The following is a 22,833-nucleotide window of genomic DNA, read 5'->3' as shown; positions in this document are numbered from 1 at the left end:
ATATTTTTAAAGTTTAGGTTTTATATCACTTTGTCCAAAACTTATTACCATAATCCATTTTAATTCATAAGACTGAAATAAGTACTTGAGGTATTTGAAGTTCTATTGGAGGTTCAGTTGAAGAGCAAGAATAAATGTAACATGGGTTTAGCCCTTAAGAACTTTATAATCTGGTATGACATCAGACACAGGTTTCTGTAATATTAGAGTAGAATGTGGTAAGTAGCAACCACAAGGAAGGATGGTGTATTTATAAAATACTTGAATAGGGACACTGAGAAAGTCATGATACACAAACTATTTGTCTTTTGCAACCTAGCTATATTAGTCCATTTTATACTACTCATAAAGACACACCTGAGACTGGGAAGAAAAAGAGGTTTAATTGGACTTACAGTTCCACATGCCTGGGGAGGCCTCAGAATCATGACAGGAGACGAAAGGCACTTCTTACATGGCAGTGGTAAGAGAACATGAGGAGGAGGCAAAAGTGGAAACCTCTGATAAAACCGTCAGAGACTTATTTACTATCACGAGAATAGCATGGGAAAGATGGCCCCGTGATTCAATTACCACCCCCTGGGTCCCTCGCACAACATGTGAGAATTCTGGGAGATACAATTCTAGTTGAGATTAGGGTGGGCCAAACCATATCACTAGCATACTGAAAGATTTAAAAATATATGATGATCTTTTTGGTTATATATTCAGAATACCTGGCTGTTTGCAAGACAGTTGAAACTACTTTGAAGAAATATGGCACTCTCAAGATGTCTACTGAGAAGTATTTCAACAAACAATGCTGTTGCTAGGGTTACATATTAATGCTGTCTTTACTTTGTTTATCAGTTTTCTTTCACTATCTGGCATGACTTTTTTTTTTTTTTTTTTTTTTTTTTTTCTTGCTAAGCCTTCTAAACCTGGCATATTTTACACCCGTACCTCACATTTACAGCACATCTCAATTCAGAGTAGCCATGTTTCAAGTGCTAAATAATGACAAATGGCTAATGACTACACTTTTGGACAATGTGTGTCTAGATGGTGAGATAAACTTTTCAAAAAACAAATGAGATAAACTTTTCAAAAAACAAATAATTGTTGCATTTGTTTAACTTTTTGTTAAGTAACTAAAGAAGCCCCTATTGAGTTGGTCACAAGTAGATGCCAGGGAGAGATTTAGATTTTCAAGGAAAGTTTTGCTGAAAAATTGTCATTCGAATGATGTCTTCAACTATGAATATAAATTTGGTAGGTGAACAAAATAGGCTAGGGGAATAGCATATGAATCATGATGTTGTATAAGAGTAGGATTTGTTCAGAGGCTTTCAAGTATTTCTTTGTGGTCAGAGAATAGGTATGTGTGTGCTAGTGGAAGGTGAGACTGGAAAGAGATTTTGAAAAATGTCAGATGCTAGTGATTCTTCACCAGTTCTTGCATTACGAGTAATTTACCAGTAATGACAGCTAACTTCAGGATAAATTTTCAGAAGTGTATTTGATGGATCTAATTGAGTGACCATTTAGTGTACCCTCATACATTCAGGTAAACTCATGGGTTTAAACTAATTTACACTGCCTCCAGCAACTGTGCTGGTTTCAGTGCCTGTTCAACTGCTATAATTAGTATAATTTTAATGTGCTCATTTTGCTGCATTAGGTTTGTGTTTTGTTACTGTGTTTTGCCATGTTTGCATTTTGTTGCTCACCAATTTATTATTGGTGGTTGAACATTTTTCTTATCAACATTGAAAGTTTACTCCTGTCTAGTCCTTAGACCCCATTCAGGCTTTACCAGTTGTCCCAGTAACATCCTTTAAAGCAGAAGGATCCAGTAGGGAATCAGACATTATACCTTAGCTTTCCCTTTTCTTTGAAGGAAAGTCCTTGACATTTTTGAAGATTACAAGTTGGTTATTTTGTAGAATGTCTCCCAACTCGGTTTTGTCTATTTCCTCATGGTGAGTCTCAGGCCACAGATTTTGACAGGAACATCACTTCTCATTGCATAGGACTTTGATTTGTCTGATTACTAATGATCACTTTGATCATTTGATCAAGGCAGTGTCTGCCAGGTTTTACTGCTGTGAAGTTATTTTTTCCCTTGGAAGTAATGTGTAGTTTATGGGGGAAATATTCTGAAACTATCTCATTTACTACCACACTTTCCATTTATTCATATATATATATATATATATGCACACACATTCATGATTTCTTATTTTGTTCAATAGGTTATAATCCATTGCTATCATTAATTGGTATTAACGCTGAAATTACGCCCCATTTGGCCAGTGGGATCTCCTTCAACCTTGATCCTATGTCCTTTTGATATGTCTTTAGCATCCCTTTAGCACTTTCTTGCTTTCTGGAACTAGATATTCTAGATTCATCTTTTTTTTTTTTTTTTTTTTTTTTTTGAGACGGAGTTTCGCTCTTGTTGCCCAGGCTGGAGTGCAGTGGCACGATCTCGGCTCACCGCAACCTCCGCCTCCTGGGTTCAGGCAATTCTCCTGCCTCAGCCTCCTGAGTAGCTGGGATTACAGGCATGCACCACCACGCCCAGCTAATTTTTTTGTAATTTTAGTAGAGACGGGGTTTCACCATGTTGACCAGGATGGTCTCGATCTCTTGACCTTGTGATCCACCCGCCTCGGCCTCCCAAAGTGCTGGGATTACAGGCTTGAGCCACTGCGCCCGGCCTCTAGATTCATCTTATAATTAGCCAATTACAATTCTCCAAAGAGGTCTGGTTCTTTTATTGGAGAATGGTATTAGAGGCCAAGAGCTACGTGCTAGAAACGTTCATATCACTGGGGAGGGAAGATGGTCACTGCTCTAAGCCCCCTCCAGTAGATAGAATTACAGATCTAGGGGGAGTATGCATCTGTGTGTGCTTACGTATACACACACACCATGCATGTATGTCCATGTCTTTTGAAATCCATTAGTTCACTGATATTTTCAGTTTCTCTTTTTTTGGGATGGAGTCTCTCTCTGTCACCCAGGCTGGAGTATAGTGGCATGATCTCGGCTCACTGCTACCTCTGTCTCCTGGGTTCAAGTGATTCTCCTATCTCAGCCTCCCAAGTAGCTGGGATTACAGGTGCCCACTACCGAGCCCAGCTAATTTTTTGTATTTTTAGTAGAGATGGGGTTTCACCATGTTGGCCAGGCTGGTCTCAAACTCCTAACCTCAAGTGATGTGCCCATCTCAGCCTCCCAGAGTGCTGGGAATACAGGCATGAGCCACCGTGCCTGGCCCAGTTTCAATCCACGGAGTTCATTCTGACTTTTTCCGTTTCCATATTTGCATCTCCCAACTCTGGGTCCCATTGTCTTTAATAGATCTTTAATAGATCTTAAAAAAATTTTTTTTTCCTTTTATTAAAGAGATGAGATCTCGCTCTGTGCCACTCAGTGCAGTGGAGTGATCATAGCTTACTGCATCCTTGAACTCCTGGCCTCAGACAATCCTCCTACTTAAGCCTCCTGAGTAGCTGGATCTATGGGCACCCACCAGCACATCTGGCTAATTTTTTTTTTTTTTTTGAGACCGAGTTTGGCTCTTGTTGCCCAGACTGGAGTGCAGTGGCGTGATCTCGGCTCACCACAACCTCTGCCTCCCAGGTTCAAGGTATTCTCCTGCCTCAGCCTCCTGAGTAGCCAGGACTACAGGCATGCTGCACCACCATGCCTAGCTAATTTTGTATTTTTATTAGAGATGGGGTTTCTCTTTGCTGATCAGGCTGGTCTCGAACTCCTGACCTCAGGCCATCCACCAGCCTCGGCCTCCCAAAGACCTGAGCTTACAGGCATGGGCCACCATGCCCAGCTACATCTGGCTAATTTTTAATTTTTTTGTGGAGACAGGCTCCCACTGTGTTGCCCAGGCAGGTCTTGAACCCCCAGCCTCATGTGATCCTTCTGCTTCTGCCTCCCAAAGTGCTGGGTTTATAAGCATGAGCCACTGCACCTGGCCCTTAATAGATCTTATTTGATCCATCCTCTACATATAGCAAATCTCCCATTGCTGCTTTGAACCCGTCTACATGGAGGTGCCATCATTGTGCTCAGGCTCCTACTTTCCCTGCCAGTCCTCTGTCCTCATGGGTGCCCTCCTCACCACACTTGGCCTTCAACGTTCTGTGCAAGCTGGCTCTGCCTGCAAATGGCCTCCTCACATAGCTTATATTCCGACACCCATGCAGATACTCTATGATGTGGATACCCGACTTGTGGCTATAAGAGTGAGTTTTTCAGGAATGGAAGATAACTTTTTCTATGCTTTACTTTAGTGGTTCTAGCTGTGGAATTATTTTGACGTTCTTTAAGTCCTTTCTGTTTTAGGTGTTGTATTTTCTCTAATTCTGGGAAATTTAGTCATTATTTCTGCAAATGTTTTTTCACCCCCATTTGTGTTTGTCTCCCCTCCTGTGTGAGCTACTGTGTGGTAATTGACTTTCCTCATTTCTCTATTTTATCTCTTGCTTTTTCTTTTATGTATTTTATCTCTTTCTGCTGTCTTTTGGCAGAGTACCCCAAATCTGATATTTCAGATTGTTAATTTGTTCAGCTGTGTCCTTTCTGTTCTTCAGTCCATCTATTAAAGTTTATTATTTCACCAATCGTATCACATTATTTCAGTGATTATATTTTATCTGCCTATTTTTACGCTCTATACCAGTACCAAACTTTCCTGTGTTGTTCCAGAGATTTTTGTCTGTATGTAAACACAAATTAGTTTTAAAAATTTAGTTTAGGTTTGTATTGTACGTACTGCCTCACAACTTACTGTTTTGTTTTGTTTTTTTTACGTGGCAGGTTTATGAAGTTGATTACAAATGGAGATAGTTTGAATTGAATATAGTTTTAATATACCTCTGTGTGTGTGTGTGTGTGTGCGTGTGTGTGTATGAGTGAGTGATTTTATATCCCTTTTATACTGAAATGTACTCATACCACTGCCTCACGTTCTTAAACAGAGTTGTAAGTTAATGATTGGGTAGAGTGCAGTGGTCAGTATTCCTGTTTTCATCTTTGGGGCCTTCAGGTTGTTTTCAATTTTTAAATGTTATGGTACTGAAATAAATATATGGATAAGGTATTTTCCATTTGTGGGATCATTTTCCAGAATGGATTTATAGAATGGATCAAATGGACAAATACATGAATCAATATATTTAGATTGTTAACCATGTAGAGGAATGCCTAGAACATAACAGGCATTCAAATAGTATTTATTAGATGAAAGGATGTTAAAAAATTGCTTTCCAATGTGGTTTCTATTTTTATCCATACCAACGATAGGAGATGATCTATTTTCTTACAGCATCTTACACTTCAATTATTTTTATGATTTGATTGTAATCAGAAGAATTCTGTATCTGTCTTGGATAAAAAATACTATCAGATGGTATAACTAAGGTTTTTTTCTATTTTTATTTTTACCTTCTGGATGAATTAACATATGTTTTCTTACAGGACTGAATTTGCTCTTAAAGAAATCATGTCCTCTGGAGGTGCTGAAGATGATATCCCACAGGGTGAAAGGAAAACAGTTACAGATTTTTGTTACCTTCTGGATAAATCTAAGCAGCTGTTCAATGGGTTAAGGTTAGTGGACTCTTGGTGTTTTGAACTTTTCTTTAGTTCTGCATTTTTTTTTTTTCTTGGCTGATGTGTGGTCAGTGTCTGAAAATTATGGGTAGAATGTCATATAAATTTCTGTGTTAGAGTGATCTTGATTTTTTTCTTTGACATCATTTTAAAAAATTCTTAGATTAAAAAAACCGGAAACAAGGATAACTTACACTGTTGTAGTCAAGTTAAAAAGAACTGTTTTGTGAGATGTTTCGTATGCGTTACTCATACCAGATCTGATTTTCATTTGGTTTTGCGCATTAGAGTGTTGAGGTCTGAGGAGCCTAGAAATGCATATGTGATTGGATGTGGAGCTTCCAGTTTTCTGGGATGAAATGTCTGTGCCTAAAGTGATGATGGTTGCCATTGTCTACCACATCGGGGTGGTGGCGGGGCAGGGAGTAGGAAAAGTAATGATGGGGTGTTCTAAACCATACTATTTATGATTTAGCCTATATTTCAGTTCTTGAGAGTCTTAGGATCACTGACTTCACACCTAAAGCTTCATTAGCTTAGTTCCAGTTAGAAGCAAATTAATACAATAGGTAAAATACTGGGGATAAACAGGTTTTATTTTTGAAAATTGATATAGGAAGGAGTGATTGTAAAGATAAGAGTTATTTTAATTTATGGTTTATTTATGAATAAAATGCAACCCCACCAGGTGCGGTGGCACGTGCCTGTAGTCCCAGCTACTCGGGAGGCTAAGTTGGGAGGATTGCTTGAGCCCAGGAGTTCTGGGCTGTAGTGTGCTATGCCGATGAGGTGTCCGCAGTAAGTTCAGCATCAATATGGTGACCTCCTAGGAGCGGGGGACCACCAGGTTGCCTAAGGAGGGGTGAACCGGTTCAGATCGGAAATGGAGCAGGTCAAAACTCCTGTGCTGATCCGTAGTGGGATTGCGCCTGTGAATAGCCACTGAACTCCAGCCTGGGCAACATAGCGAGATCCCATCTCTAAAAAAAAAAAAAAAAAAAAAAAAGCAACCTTTTTATCTTACACCTTATAATTGTATTATGCATCCCCAGGTTTGGAAATACACTGGCAGGGTTTATTTTTAAACCAGCTAATTTATATTTTTAAAAAACTTCTATGTGAATTTTTCAAATACCATTCTGTCTAAAGCTGCCCTTTTAATCATTCTTTTTTTTCTATATTCATTTGATTTGCTTCATGACACTTACCACTTCTTAAAATTATTTATTTGTTTATTATGTCTCTCCTTCATGAAAATGAAATGTCCCTAAGAGCAGGGCCCTGTTTGTCACTGTTTCTCTAGTATTTAAGCCCATGTCTTGCACATTGTAAATACTTCGTAAATATTTGTTAAATGGAGGATTCCAAAGACAGTGTTCTTAACTCCTGCCCTCTGCTGCTTCCTCTTTTGTGCTGCAGAGGAGGTGTTTGAGATCATGTTTTTCTTTGGCTTTATAAATTAATTTTGCCTTTTTGTTTTTGTTTTTGTTTTTTTTTTGAGACGGAGTTTCGCCCTTATTACCCAGGCTGGAGTGTAATGGCGCGATCTCGGCTCACCGCAACCTCCGCCTCCTGGGCTCAGGCAATTCTCCTGCCTCAGCCTCCTGAGTAGCTGGGATTACAGGCACGTGCCACCATGCCCAGCTAATTTAATTTTGCCTTTTTAAAGAATATTTTCTTTCACTGTTTTAATTCAGAAGTTTTCATTGTGCCTGGTGTTTAAGTCTTTTGTTTTCCTGTAACAGATTATTTTAAACCTCTTAAATTTATATAGTTAGACTTTTTTTTCCTTGCCTTCCAGGTATATTTTTTTTCTTCAGCGTTTAATTGGCACCCAGTATGTACCACATTCTGTGTTGGATATGAAAATTCAGAGATAAAACTAACAGTCTCTGCCCTCAGTTACTCTATGAGGAAATTACAAAAAAAACAAAACCCAAGGCAACCTTCTGCTCACAGCTAGCCTCAGCTTCAGCACATCCAGTGAGCCTATTTCCCACATATCTGTGTGCCTATTGAAATTAAGTAAATAAAAAGTTAAAAGAGATCAGGCGTGGTGGCTCATGCCCGTAATACCAGCACTTTGGGAGGCTGAGGTGGGAGGTTCACTTGAGCCCAGGAGTTCGAGATCAGCCTGGGCAACATGGTGAAACCTCTACAAAAACATGAAAAAATTAGCTGGATGTGCTGGTGAGTGCCTAAAGTCACAGCTAAGACTGAGGCAAGAGGATTGCTTGAGCCCAGGAGGTTGAGGCTTCAGTGAGCTGGGATCACACCACTGCACTCCAGCCTGGGTGACTGAGCAAGACCCTTTCCCAAAAAATAAAAATAAAATATTAAAGGGATTATAGATTTAAAGAGTAGGAAGGCATTTAAAGCTTGCATGTAAATCCCTTGTGTATCTTCTGCCACATCGGCTCTCAAACTTAAAATACTGACATAGTTAATAATAGCTTGGACCCCTTCTTCTTTTTGAGACAGTTTTATTGAGCTATATTTGCATACAATAAAATTTGCCCATTCAAAGCTTACAATTGAAAAGTTTAGTATGTTTGCAGAGTTGTGCAACTATTACTACGATTTAATTTTGGATCTTTTTAATCATTCCCCCAAAAAATCAGGTTCCTCTTAGCAGTGATTCTACATTCTTCCAAACCCTGACCCTTGACAACCACTAATCTACTTTTTGTCTCTATGGATTTACCTATTTTGGGTATTTTATGAAATAAGTGAAATCATACAGTATGTGATCTTCCATCATGGACTTCTTTCGTTAGCATGTTTTTGAGGTTCATCTGTGTTGTAGCATATGTTACTACTTTTATTACTGAGTAATATTCCATTGTAAGAATTTATTACAATTTGTCCAGTCATCAGTTGGTAGACATTTGAATTTTTTGGCTCTCAAGAATAACAGTGCTATGCACATTTGTGTACAAGTTTTTGTGTGAGCATAGGTTTTCTTTTTTTTTTTTCCTTTTTCCTTTTTTTTGAGACAGAGTTTAGCTCTTGTCACCCAGGCTGCAGTGCAATCAATCATACAATTTCGGCTCACTGCAACCTCTGCTTCCTGGGTTCAAGCGATTCTCCTGCCTCAGCCTCTCGAGTAACTGGCATTACAGGTGTGTGCTACCATACCCAACTAATTTTTGTCTTTTTAGTAGAGATGGGTTTCACTGTGTTGGCCAGGCTGGTCTCGAACTCCTAGCCTCAGGTAATCCACCCGCCCCGGCCTCCCTAAGTGCTGGGATTACAGTTATTTTGGCATATACCAAGGAGCAGAATTCCTGGTTCGTGTGGTAATTCTGTGTTTAACCTTTTAAGGACCTGCCAGACTGTTTTCCAGAGTGACTTCATCACCAGTATTGTGTTCCAGTTTGTCCTCATCCTCACCAACACTTACTGTTTTCTGTCTTTTTGATTATAGACATCCTAGTGCATGTAAAATGGTATCTCTTTGTGGTGGTTTTGATTTGAATTTTCCTAATGTTGGGCATCTTTTTATGTGCTTATTAGCCATTTTTGTTTCTTCTTTGGGAAAATGTCTGTTCCAATTCTTTGACCAGTTAAAAAATTGGGCTATTTAAAAAATTATTAAGTTATTGGCTGGGTGCAGTGGCTCACACCTGTAATCCCAGCACTTCTGAGTTGTGCAGATCACGAGGTCAGGAGTTTGAAACCAGCCTGGCCAACATGGTAAAACCCTTTCTCTACTAAAAAAAAAAAAAATTAGCCAGGCATGGTGGCAGGCGCCTGTAATGCCAGCTACTCCAGAGGCTGAGGCAGGGAATTGCTTGAACCTGGGAGGCAGAGGTTGCAGTAAGCCAAGATGGTGCTGCTGCACTCCAGTCTGGTTGATAGAGCAAGACTCTGTCTCAAAAAAAAAATTAAGTTACAATTGTTTATATATTTTCAATACAAGTCCCTTATCCCTTATAAGATGTATGACTTTTGAAGCACAAATGTTTTTAATTTTAATAAAGTTAAACTTGTCATCCTTCTCTTTCATTGCTTGCACTTTTGGTGTTGTATCTAAGAAATCATTGCCTAACCTAAGGTCACGAAAATTTACACTTGTGTTTTCTTCTACGAGTTTTATAATTTTAGCTCCTACATTTAGGTCTGTGATCCATTTTGAGTTATTTTGTTTTTTAATTTTTTGAGATAGATTCTTGCTCTGTGACCCAGGCTGGAGTGCAGTGGACAATCGCAGCTCACTGCAGTCTCTGCTTCCCAGGTTCAAGCAATTTTCCTGCCTTAGCCTTCTTAGTAGTTGGGATTATAGGCATGTGCCAGCACACCTGGCTAATTTTTATGTTCTTTTTAGTAGAAATGGGATTTTGCCAGGTTGGCCAAGCTGGTCTTGAACTTGTAACCCCAAGTGATCCACCTGCCTCGGCCTCCCAAAGTGCTGGGATTGCAGGCGTGAGCCACTATGCCCAGCCCATGTTGAGTTAGTATTTGTGTATGGAATGGGATGTTAGTTTTATGGTTTTTTTTTGTTTGTTTGTTTGTTTTGAGACGGAGTTTCGCTCTTGTTACCCAGGCTGGAGTGCAATGGCGCGATCTCGGCTCACCGCAACCTCCGCCTCCTGGGTTCAGGCAATTCTCCTGCCTCAGCCTCCCGAGTAGCTGGGATTACAGGCACCTGCCACCATGCCCAGCTAATTTTTTGTATTTTTAGTAGAGACGGGGTTTCACCATGTTGACCAGGATGGTCTCGATCTCTTGACCTTGTGATCCACCCGCCTCGGCCTCCCAAAGTGCTGGGATTACAGGCTTGAGCCACCGCGCCCGGCCTAGTTTTATGTTATTTTTAAACCAGAGAAAGATTTCCAATTATTTTGATTATTGCATATTTTGCATTTTTTCTTTTTAACCATTGATACATAATAATTTTACATATATATGGGGTACATGTAATATTTTGATACATACATACCATTGTAATGATCACATCATGGATTTGGGATATCCATCACTTCAAACATTTATCATTTCTTTGTGTTGGGAACCTTTTAAATCTACTCTTTGAGCTATTTTGAAATATAAATCTTATATCCCAGGTGTGGAGTAGTATCTTTCTAATGTGCTGTTTTAAAATTTGGCAATACTAATAATGATAAATTTTGATCTGTCACCTGGACGAGTGGATAAGCAAATATAACAGGGGTATATTTTCAGTGTTTTATTGAATGACCCTCTTCAAGTTAAATAAGCCGTAATTGTCTGGGCGCAGTGGCTCACGCTGTAATCCCAGCACTTTGGGAGGCAAAGGTGGATGGATCACCTGAGGTCAGGAGTTTGAGACCAGCCTGGCCAACATGGTAAAATCCTGTCTCTACTGAAAATACAAAAATTAGCCAGATGTGGTGGTGCACACCTGTAATCTCAGCCACTCGGGAGGCTGAGACAGGAGAATCGCTTGAACCCAAGAGGCAGAGGTTTCAGTTAGTTGAGATCATGCCACTGCACTCTAGCTTGGGTGACAGAGCAAGACTTTCTTTCAAAATAAAAAATAAAATAAAAATAAATAATGAATAAGCCATAATTATTTATACAAAAATAGGTTTATGGTGAGTAAAGTATATATCTTCTCTGAATGCTTTTGGATTTTTGTTTGAGAGAGATGTGCCTAATGGCTGTCCAACACAGCAGCCATATTGTTTTCTTTTTTTGTTTATATAAATGAAAGTGTCTCCAGGAGCAGTGCCTGATACCTGTAATCCCAGCACTTTGGGAGGCCAAGGCAGGAGGATCACTCAAAGCCAAGAGCTAAAGAACAGCCTGGCAACACAGCAAGAGCCCATCTACCAAAAATTAAAAATTAGCTAGGTATGGTAGTGTGTCTTTAGTCCCAGCAACTTGGGAGGCTGAGGTGGGAGGATCACTTGAGCACAGGAATTTAAAGCTGTAGTGAGCTATGTTCATGCCACTGCACTCCAGCCTGGGCAATGTAGTGAGACCCTGTTTCTTTTTTAAAAGAAAAGAGAAAGGTCAGGCATGGTGGCTCACACCTGTAATCCCAGTACTTTGGAAGGCCAAGGTGGTCAGATCACAAGGTCAGAAGTTCGAGACCAGCCTGGCCAATATGGTGAAACCCCATCTCTACTAAAAATACAAAAATTAGCCAGATGTGGTGGCATGCGCCTGTAGTCCCAGCTACTCAGAAGGCTGAGGCAGAAGAATTGCTTGGATCTGCGGGACAGAGGTTGCAGTGAGCCGAGGTTACATCACTACACTCCAGCCTGGGTGACTGAGCAAGAGTCTGTCTTAAAAGAATAAAAAAAAAAAAGAAAAAAGAAAAAAGTGTTCTTTGTTCAGTATTAGAACTTGATTAGAAAGGGCTTTCTTTTTTTTTTTTTTTTTTTTTTTTTTTAAAAAGAATAAAGAAGAGGAAGAAAGAGAAAGAGGAAGAAGGAGAGAGGATGGGGGTATTGCTTTATTGCCCGGGCTAGAATGCAGTCCAAATATGGGTATGCCTATAATTGTCCTTAATAATGGAGACATGAAAGAAAATGAGGGAAGAGAATAGCAAACAAGGAGCCAACCAAAATTTCTTTTAAACTTCTAAGTTGATATGATGTGGTACTGATAAGAGTGTATATTTTGTATATTTAAAGTGCAGAGTTCTATAAATGTTAATTACATTTACTTGTTCCAGATCTGAGTTCAAGTCCTGAATATCGTTGTTAATTTTCTGTCTCATTGATCTGTCTAATATTAATGTTGAAGTCTCCCACTATTATTATGTGGGAGTCTAAGTCTCTTTATAAGTCTTGTATGTCTGCGTATTCCTGTATTGGGTGCGTATGTATTTAGGATCTTTAGCTCTTCTTGTTGTTGCATTGATCCTTTTATCATTATATAATGTCCTTCTTTGCTTCTTTTGATCTTTGTTGCTTAATTGTAACTTCTGCTTTTTATTTATTTATTTTAGCTCTCTGTTTGGTTGGTAAATCTTTCTCCATCCCTTGTTTGGAGTCTTTGTGTATCCTCGAATGTGAGATGGATCTGGATGCAGCATACTGATGGGTTTTAGTTTTTTATTCAAATTGCCTGTCTTTGGATTGGGGGATTTAGTCAATTTAAATTTAGAATTAATAATAATATATGTGAGTTTAATACTGCCATTAGCTGGCTATTTTGTCCATTAGTTGATGTAAATTCTTCATTATATTGATGCTCTTTTTGATAATTTTTTTAGAAAGGCTGATACTGTTTGTTCCTTTCATATGTGTAGTGGTTCTTTCAGAAGCTCTTGTAAAGCAGGCCTGGTGGTGGTGAAATCTCTGAGTGCTTGCTTATTCACAAAAAACTTTATTTTTCCTTCACATGTGAAGCTTAGTTTGGCTGGATGTGAAATTCTGGGTTGAAAGTTCTTTTCTTTAAGGATGTTGAATATTGGCCCCCACTCTCTTCTGGCTTGTAGGGTTTCTGCTGAGAGATCTGCTGTCAGTCTGATAGGCTTCCCTTTGTGGGTAACCTGACCTTTCTCTCTGGCTGCCCTTAGTATTTTCTCCTTCATTTCAACCCTGGTGAATCTGACGATTATGTGCCTTGGAGTTGCTCTTCTTGAGGAATATCTCTGTGGTGTTCTCTGTATTACCTGGAGTTGAATATTATCCTGCCTTACTAGGCTGGGAAAATTTTCCTGAATAATGTCCTGAAGCGTATTTTCCAGCTTGGATTCACTCTCTTCGTCACATTCAGGTACACCTATCAAGCGTAGATTAGGTCTTTTCACATAGTCCCATATTTCTTGGAGACTTTGCTCGTTCCTTTGTATCCTTTTTTCTCTAATCTTGTCTTCTTGTTTTATTTCATTGAGTTGGTCTTCGACCTCTGATATCCTTTCTTCTGCTTGATCAATTCGGCTGTTAAAACTTGTGCATACTTCACGAAGTTCTTCTATTGTGTTTTTCAGCTCCATCAATTCACTTATATTCCTCTCTAAATTGTGTATTCTTGTTAACATTTCGTCAAATCTTTTTTCAAAGTTCTTAGTTGCTTTAGATTGGGTTAAAACAAGTTCTTTTAATTCACAGAAGTTTCTCATTATCCACATTTTGAAGCCTGCTTCTGTAATTGGAACACACTCGTTCTCCATCAAGCCTTGTTCCGTTGCTGATGAGGAACTGTGATCCCCCGCTGAGGGAGAGGCGTTCTGATCTTGGGCATTCTCAGCCTTTTTTGGCCGTTTTCCTCCCTTCGTTATAAATTTATCCATCTGTGGTCTTTGAATTCACCGTCTTTGTAATTAGGTTTCTGAGTGGACGTCCAACTTACTGATTCTCAGCGCCGAAATCTGAGCAACCCACTGCACCGACCAAATCAGCGGCGTTAAGATTAATGGTGCCTTTCCGACTCTGCACCAAGAACCGTAGCTCCAAGGCGCCGGCAAAACCGCCTCGCCGGTCACAAGAGTCGCGCTGGCAACCCGTGGGGCTCCTCCGCTGGGAATCTCCTGGTGCGCGAGCAACAAGAATTCATGTGAAGGTGTGGCGTCCTCTCATTCTTTGCGCTTTCAGTGGGAGCTACAATCCCGAGCTGCTAGTGATCAGCCATCGAAAGGGCTTTCTTTATCAGTTATGTAGGCCTTCCTTAAAGTTCCCTGTGGTAGTGGGTTAGAGTAGAGGTGTGGTTGGCATTCTTGTCTACACTACTCTCTATTTCCTGTCCAAAGAAGATTTTGAGTTATGTCAGTCAAACACCTCTTTTCTTTCAAGCATTGATATTGCTTTATGAGCATTTCTTTAGAAAGGGACAAGATTTATTTTAGAATAATTATGAAGTTTTTTTGGTTGCCATCCCCCTGCACCCACCTTCACCCCCTTATTTGAGTTGGTCTCAGTAGGTCCATAGTTCTTATAGAGAACAAGAAATGTATTGGTAGTAATCTGGATGAGCTTTGGAGTTTGGGGAAATGGAATGAAGTGGGATCCAGCTGAAATAGTGTCCATTTTTAACATTAAGCTCTTTCCATCTGGCATTCCCTTCACTGTTAGTGCTTGTCTTTTTTCTTTTTTTCTCCTTTTCCACATTTTCTAACATGCTTTTCTTTTTGCTTTCTTTCTTCAATTCATGAACTGTGTATTAAACTTACAACTGAAATATAATAGACTTGCAGAAAAGTGTACATGCTGTAAGTATATTTTTAAGAAACTGAACAACACATCTATGTGACTTGTATTCAGATGAAGAAATAGAACATATAGCACCTCAGAAACCTTCCCCCCTGTATTCCCTGTTACTTGAACTTTTTAACTCTTTATGAGCAGAGTGAAAAAGTGTATGTCAGTGCATGAAAGGTTTCAGATTTTTTGTTTAATGTCTCATTTGGGATATAATTAATTCTCTTTTTACTTTTGGGGGTGTGTCTTCCCACATTATATTAAGCTGTTCATCTAAGTTGTCAGAGCCTTTTGTTTTCCCAGCTGTGAGTATCTTAATGGAATATTTTTCTTTACTGAAAATACTTTCTTATAATATGTGCATAATAGTTTATCTCTTCTTTCCGCTCACTGTGTAAGAAAACATAATCCAAAAATTAAGAATTGGATGAAATGAATGATGTTTCACATATAATGGCTCTTGCATGTAGTTACAATAGTAATGAAGTGAGAATAATGTTAGAAAAAGCTTTGAATACTGTCAGAAAATGATCAAAAGCCCAAGTGCTTACAGGGTTCTGGTTGCCATGGTGACTAAGACTATCGAAGCAGAATGGAATACTTAGTGGGATTATATAAGGCAGCATCTCGAGACACGTATTTGAGAAACACAGCTGTGTCTATCAGTGATATCCCTAACTTGCAGTGTTTTGCAAAAGCAGAGCTCTTTAAGTCACTAATTATTTGACTCCAGAGGAGCAAATATACAAAGCCAAAGAAGCCACAAATAGTATATATAATATTACATATTATAGTAATTATAATAGTACATACAGTGTGAGTGGATGTGCAACATATCTTTTTAATTGGGAGGTGCACTAACGTGAAGTATAAAAGTCTTACATGAAAATAGTTACAAATTATTTTTATTAAATATGCTCCCAGCCAGACACAGTGGCTCACATCTGTAATCTCAGCACAGGGAAGCCGAGGTGGGTGGATCACTTAAGGTTAGGTGTTCAAGACCAGCCTGACCAACATGGAGAAGCCCCGTTTCTACTAAAAATACAAAATAGCTGGGCGTGGTGGCAGATGCCTGTAATTCTAGCTACTTGGGAGGTGGAGGCAGGAGAATCACTTGAACCCAGGAGGCGGAGGTTTCAGTGAGCCAAGATTGCTCCATTGCACTCCAGCCTGGGCAACAAGAGCAAAACTCCACCTTAAAAAAGTAAAGCAAATAAATAAATAAATAAATAAATAAATGAATAAGTATGCTCCCAGGATTCAAATTAAGAAAGAAATTTCTTCAGAGCTTCCTTTAGAAGCCTGTTTTTAGGATACCCTTCTTCTTAAAGAGGAGAGGATAACAGAAATTAAGTTTGTTCCATTGACTACTTCTTCCCCTCGTCTGCCCTTTTCTTCTTTCTTCCCTCTTCTCCTTCTTCAGAAGATTAATATTCTCTTAGAGGCTAGTTCTGCAAACTGGTAATGCTAAGGTTATTGTTATTGAAATAAATAACTATGTTATTTTAGAGATTATACCCTAAACTGTACAAGTTTGTAGTATAAGCTGTTGTTTTATATGGTTTACCACAAAAAGAATTGGACTTGCATTTGAGGTAGACTGCCACCAGAGTGCAGTAGGTATCTTGATTGCATGCTCTCAAAAATCATTGACTAGGCCGGGCGTGGTGGCTCATGCCTGTAATCTCAGCACTTTGGGAGGCTGAGGCGGGTGGATCGCTTGAGGTTAGGAGTTCAAGATTAGCCTGACCAACAGGGTGAAACCCCGTCTCTATTAAAAATACAGAATTAGTTGAGTGTCATGGCACACACCTGTAATCTCAGCTACTTGGGAGGCTGAGGCAGGAGAATCGCTTGAACCTGGGTGGCAGAGGTGGTGGTGAGCTCAGATTGCACCATTGCACTCCAGTCTGGGCAACAAGAGCAAAATTCTGTCTCAAAAATAAATAAATAAATAAATAAAAAGAAAATCATTGACTAACAGAAATGTAATATAAGCCAAAAATGTTATTTTAAATTTTCTAGCCACATTAAAAACTAAAAAGAAATAAGTGAAATTAATTTTAATATTTGATCAATAAATCAAAAATATTCTACTTAGTCATAAATCAATACAGAAAAATTAGTGATGAGATATTTTACATTGTTTTTTATATAAAGTCTTTGAAACACAGTGAGTATTTTTACGCTTATGTACATTTCAGTTAAGATTAACTACACTGAAGCGCTCGGTAGCCATGTGTGGCTATTTGCTCAGGCAGAATTCCTCCCAGCTGTAGTTTCTGTTCTCATAATGGCCCACTGTGCTTTCTAGTGACTGTACATTGGCTGTTTTGGGCTTGTCTTCTTCACTGATCTATCAGATATCCCAGTTTTGCTTCCTTTGTCTCCTCCAACGTAGATGCTAGTAGCATGCAGGTCTTTTGGCTGTTGGTAATTTTTCTTCAACCACCTGTATTTTGGGGTTTGATGGTTACCATATTACTGTATTAGTTTGCTATGGCTGCCATAACAAGATGCGATAGATTGAGTAGCTTAAACAACAGAAATGCATTTTCTCACAGTTTGGGAGGCTGGAAGTCCAAGATCAAGGTGTTAGCAGGTTCAGTTTCTTCTGAGCCCTCTCTCCTTGGGTTGCAGATGGCTGCCTTCTTCCTGTGCCCTCACATGGTCATCTTTACATGCATTTGTGCCCTGGCATTTCTTTGTATGTGCTAATGTCTTATTTTAAGAACACAACTTATATTGTATTAAAACCTTTCCTAAAGGCTTTTAAAAAATTTAATCACTTTTTAAAAAACCCTATCTCCAGATACAGTGAAATTCTGAGAAACCGGGAGTTACAGCTTCAACATACAAGTTTTGGGGATAACAATTCAGCCCAGAACCCTTGGTTTTATTGAAAATGTTATCAGTGGGTTTTTGCATTATTATCTGTTTGTTCTGTTTTGGGAAGTTATCTGAATAGATTCAGTACTATGCTGTCACCGTTTCCCCAGAATCTAGAAAATTAGCTATTTAAATGCTATACTAAAATATTAAACAATAAAATAACTTAGCTTCCACACATGACTGAGAACATATGATGTTTGGTTTTCCATTCCCGAATTACTTAACTTAGAATGATGGTCTCTGATTCCATCCAGGTTGCTGCAGATGCCATTATTTCATTCCTTTTTATGGCTGAGTAGTAGTCCATCATATATATATATATATATATATATATAAAACAATTTCTTTGCTTGTTGATTGATGGGCATTTGGGTTGGTTCCATATTTTTGTAGTTGCAAATTGTGCTGTTACAACCGTGTGTGCAAGTTATTCTTTTTGTATAATGACTTCTTTTCCTCTGGATATCTACCCAGAGGGATTGCTGGATCAAATGGTAGTTCTTTTTTTAGTTATTTTAGGAATCTCCACACTGTTTTTCATAGTGGTTGTACTAGTTTAGTGTGAAAGTGTTCCCTTTTAACCACCTCAATAGTGGTTAATTTTTAGGATCCTTCAGGAGTATAGAGAGACAATTAAAAAGATATGTTAAGAACCCCGAAGAATTCATTAAATCCTCAAAACAGTGTCATTAGTGTCTATTATCTTGGTTCTACAGATGAGAAAAACAAAGCTTTGCCAGATAAAGTAATAGCCTATGTTAACGTGATAGATTATAATTTGAAAAGTGCTACTTCCGAGAAGTTTTTCCTTAATTTAGGAGTAAGGATTCCAAACACAGATGAATGTTTGACTTTATGAATAGAGGCAGGCCAGACACAGTGAGTCACACCTGTAATTCTAGCACTTAGGGAGGCCAAGGCGGTACATGTAATCCAGCTGTAGCCTTGCATAATGCCGGTGCCTGGAAATGCCTGCCCCACTTCAAGCCTGTGGGTGCAGGGAGCCTCTTTAGACCCTGAGAACACAGGGAAGCCTGGGTCCAAAGCTGCAGCTGGGTGGGTGCAGTTGTGCCAAGGAGTACTGGGTTTCTGCCCCTCCAACTCAGTAGGTGGCCTGGTTCCCACCTGTTCCTGGCCTCCATCCATTTTGCGGAGCATGCAGCCCTGGCCACAACTCCCCCACTGCAGTTGGCATCCCTGTAGCATCTGCTCCGATGGGCTGCCACTGCCATCATAATCCCAGCTACTTGAGAGATTGAGGCGTAAGAATCATTTGAACCTGGGAGGGAGAGGTTGCAATGAGTGGAAATCACACTACTTTACTCCAGCCTGGACAACAGAGGGAGACTCTGTCTCAAAATTAAAGTATTAGTTGAGTGTGGTGGTAGGCACCTGTAGTCCCAGCTACTCAGGAGGCTGAGGCAGGAGAATTGCCTGAGCCCAGGAGTTTGAGGCAGCAGTGAGCTATGATCATGTCATTGCACACCAGCCTGGGGGAATAGAGAAAGACCCTGTCTTTAAAAACAAAAAAGCCCCCCCAAAAACCCTGGGTCTACGAAGGGATAAAGCAATACTGGTGCTAAATGAGGACATGCTCAATTGGGCTTTGCAAGTCTCAAATGCAGTTTGGTCCCATATACACATGAACACAGAAACATGGATTGGAACAAAGATGTCCCTGTAATACAGTCCTCTCTGTTTAAACAAGAATGTGCGAGTGGGGCAGTGTGTTCTTTGACTGAAAACCTAATTTCAGAGAAGTTGGCTTATTCCTTTGCCTTTGACCACAGCTTTGTTGGAGGTCTGCAGCATCCTAAGAGCCAGGGAGTGGAATCGGCATGGTGGCTCACACCTGTAATCCCAGCACTTTGGGAAGCCAAAGCAGATGGATCACTTGACATCAGGAGTTTGAGACCAGCCTATCCAACATGGCGAAACCTCATCTCTACTGAAAATACAAAACAGTTTGCTAGGTGTGGGGTGGCACATGCCTGTAATCCCAGCTACTTGGGAAGCCGAGGCATGAGAATCGCTTGAACCTGGGAGGCGGAGGTTGCAGTGAGCCAAGATCATGCCACTATACTCTAGCCTGGGTGAAGTGAGACTCTGTCTCAAAAGACCAAGGGGAAAAAAAAAAAAAGCCAGTGAGCAGAATGTGCTCCCGGAAAAGAACTAAGAACTTTGTGTACAAAATCTAGGTGGTGGTTCCATACGGTAGAAAAGAGAGAGCATTGGATTAAGAGGTAGAAGGTTTGAATTTGAATCATAGCTCTACAGCTTACTGGCCATGATTCCTAAATAACTTTCAGTATGTATGTTTATTTTTGTGTATGTACGTATGTGTATATATATACACACGTACCCTGGGGAAGCCAAGCGTTTAGGGACTGGACTAAGGAAAGAGAAGTTAATAGAAGAGATTGTAAGGACAGGAAAAAGAGTTATAAGATGGTGAGAAAATGGTGGCCAGTGTAATGCCATAGAGAGGACTGATAAAAGGAGCATTGAAAAAATAAATAAATAAATAAATAAATAAAAAAAAAAAAGGCACACCATTAAGGTGCCCTTGGACTTGGATTGTAGGTATACATAGGGATCAATGATCTTAGCTAATTTAGGTTAGTAAAGATGGGAGATTTAGAGAAAATTTACAGAGATTTCCTGATTTTGAGATTTCAGCATTACCTTTGAAACATCCCTGTTGATCAGGTTTAATTATTTGCACTGCATTTCTTCCTACCGTAGTCTCCTGAGTTCTATTGATAGAACTGAGGATTTAAAAAAAAGAAAGATCAGTATCATACTTTTACTTTCCTCTAAAATCTTGGAGAAAATAATATGATTAGCCAATTTATAACATAGGTGCCTTTGCAAAATGTGAAATATAAGGTCATTTAAATTATGGGGTAATTCACAGAGCCCCATTTAATTTAATTTAATTCTATGGACCATTAATTTCCCATCTTTGCTGACAGTAATAATGACCAAATGATATATTCAAAGTTTAAAATCAGAGTCAAGCTCTGAGTAGTATAGAGTTTTTTTTTGAAACTCTTTATAGAGTACCTTAGTTAATTTTAGATGCTGATCATATTATAGTGGTTTGTATGTTAACTTCTACGACATTTCTCTTTAGAGAAAGGATGATCATAGGCTGGGCGCGGTGGCTCACTCGTGTAATCCCAGCACTTTGGGTGGCTGAGGAGGGCAGATCATGAGGTCAGGAGATCTAGACCATCCTGCCCAACATGGTGAAACCCCGTCTCTAAAAAAAGAAAAAGGATAATCATAGGAGTTTTCCTATGGGAAATTTTTAAAAAATTTAAACACTATTTTGAAAAAGAAACTGGTGTCTTTATAACTTATTTAGACTGGAATAGTAGATGTTTTAAACTTTTTTGAGGAAAATAGTATAGAAGTTAGCCAACATTGTTCATAGCTGTAAATCGGAAAATATTTATATATTACAACTTACTTTTAGTAACCCTAGTATAGCATTTTAGATCACTTTTTGTGTATTTTTGGCCTGCATACAAAGACCCCTTCCTTTACAACCCTTTCTACTTGACACCTGCAATAAAACACTGTTTTCTCCCTTAACAAGATGTATTACTGAGATGTATTAATTTTGTCAGTTTTGGAAACTCAAAGAAACTTGCAGGCAAATGCTTACTTGAAAAATTGCCTAAGACTTTAGATAGTATCCTTAATGAAACACAATAATTGTCAGTTGTCACAAAGTTGATGTTGACGACAAATGCTTGTACATAAAAATACTTTCTTCATAACACCAGCTGCTTCATAAGAGTCTTAAATTTAGTTTCTAGCAGCAACTTACATTTAAAAATATCTGATTAGGTCTTCCTAATGTAACTTCTCAAAACTACTGGGCAAGGTGGCTCACACCTGTAATCCCAGCACTTTGGGAGGCCGAGGTGGGCTGATCACCTGAGTTCAGGAGTTCAAGACCAGCCTGACCAACATGGAGAAACCCCATCTCTACTGAAAATACAAAAATTAGCTGGTTGTGGTGTCGCACACCTGTAATCCCAGCTCCTCAGGAAGCTGAGGCAGGAGGATTGCTTGAACCCGGGAGGCAGAGGTTGCAGTGAGCTGAGGCACCATTGCATTCCCTACATCCTGGGCAACAAGACTGAAACTCCATCTCAAAAAAAAAAAAGAGAGATGAAAACTTGTAATAAATGTGGGAATCTAATATCTATGGTTAACCTATTTCTGTAATCTGAAATGAATTAAGGAAAATGGAAATGGATTTTTAATATGCAGTTTTAAACTTGCTAATTTTTACTATTGTGCCTGAAAATTTTGGGTAGGGAAACCTTTTGCTTTCTTATTTGTTATCTTAACATCTGGCTCAAAAATGCAGGTCTTTTTTCACCCCTCACTTCCACCTACAATTTACCTTTCATTCATATTATGTAGCGATTCAAATTTATTAGTATGAAGATATTTACTACAGCATTTTTTTTTTAAATAAGGGAGGCCAGGCACAGTGGCTCATGCCTGTAATCCTAGCACTTTGAGAGGCTAAGATGGGCGGATCACTTGAGGTCAGTAGTTCGAGACCAGCCTGGTCAATGTGGTGAAACCCCATCTCTATTAAAAATACAAAAAAAAAAAAAAAAATCAGCTGGACATGGTGGTACGCATCTGTAATCCCAGCTACTCAGGAGGGAGAGTAGCTACTACTCTCAGCTACTACTGAGGCAGGAGAATTGCTCAAACCCAGGAGGCAGAGGTTGCAATGTGCCACTGCACTCCAGCCTGGGCTACAGAGCAAGACTCTGTCTCAATAATAATAATAATAATAATAATAATAATAATAATACAGAGAAAAACTAAAAAGAATATAAGTGTTCATCAGGAAGGTAGTAGTTAAATAAGTTGGTTCATTATATACTACTTTGTACACAGTAAATATTGATACAGTTCTCTGTATATTAAATAAATATGATGTGTTCTTAAATTGAAAAGACATGTTGCAGGATATTATGTATAGTTTGATCCCTTTGGTGTAATATAATGGAAAAAGTCATATATATACTTAAATGTGAACAGAGAAATAAATCATTCTTTTTTGTTCGTTTCTTGAGACAAAGTCTCACTCTTATTCACCCAGTCTGGAGTGCAGTGGTGTGATTATGGCTCACTGCAGCCTCAGCTT

The 22,833-nt window shown here is 39.1% G+C and overlaps 1 protein-coding gene across 6 annotated transcripts in view; it reads left to right on the top strand.

Annotated features, from left to right (window-relative positions):
• The window catches only part of SCAI (suppressor of cancer cell invasion), a 198,912-nt gene that overhangs the window by 88,053 nt on the left and 88,026 nt on the right, over positions 1–22,833 (top strand). For all 6 annotated transcript variants that reach the window (XR_012516677.1, XM_074395333.1, XM_074395332.1 and 3 more), the window contains one exon: positions 5,485–5,616. Coding sequence is in view for 5 of the 6 variants with exons in the window: in XM_074395333.1 (XP_074251434.1) it covers positions 5,485–5,616 (132 nt within the window). In the remaining variant the exon portion in view is untranslated. The remainder of the gene's footprint in view (positions 1–5,484; positions 5,617–22,833) is intronic.

This window comes from Saimiri boliviensis, chromosome 2, assembly GCF_048565385.1.
Source record: "Saimiri boliviensis isolate mSaiBol1 chromosome 2, mSaiBol1.pri, whole genome shotgun sequence".
Classification (NCBI taxonomy): domain Eukaryota; kingdom Metazoa; phylum Chordata; class Mammalia; order Primates; family Cebidae; genus Saimiri; species Saimiri boliviensis.
This window is presented reverse-complemented; position numbering and strand designations above follow the sequence as displayed.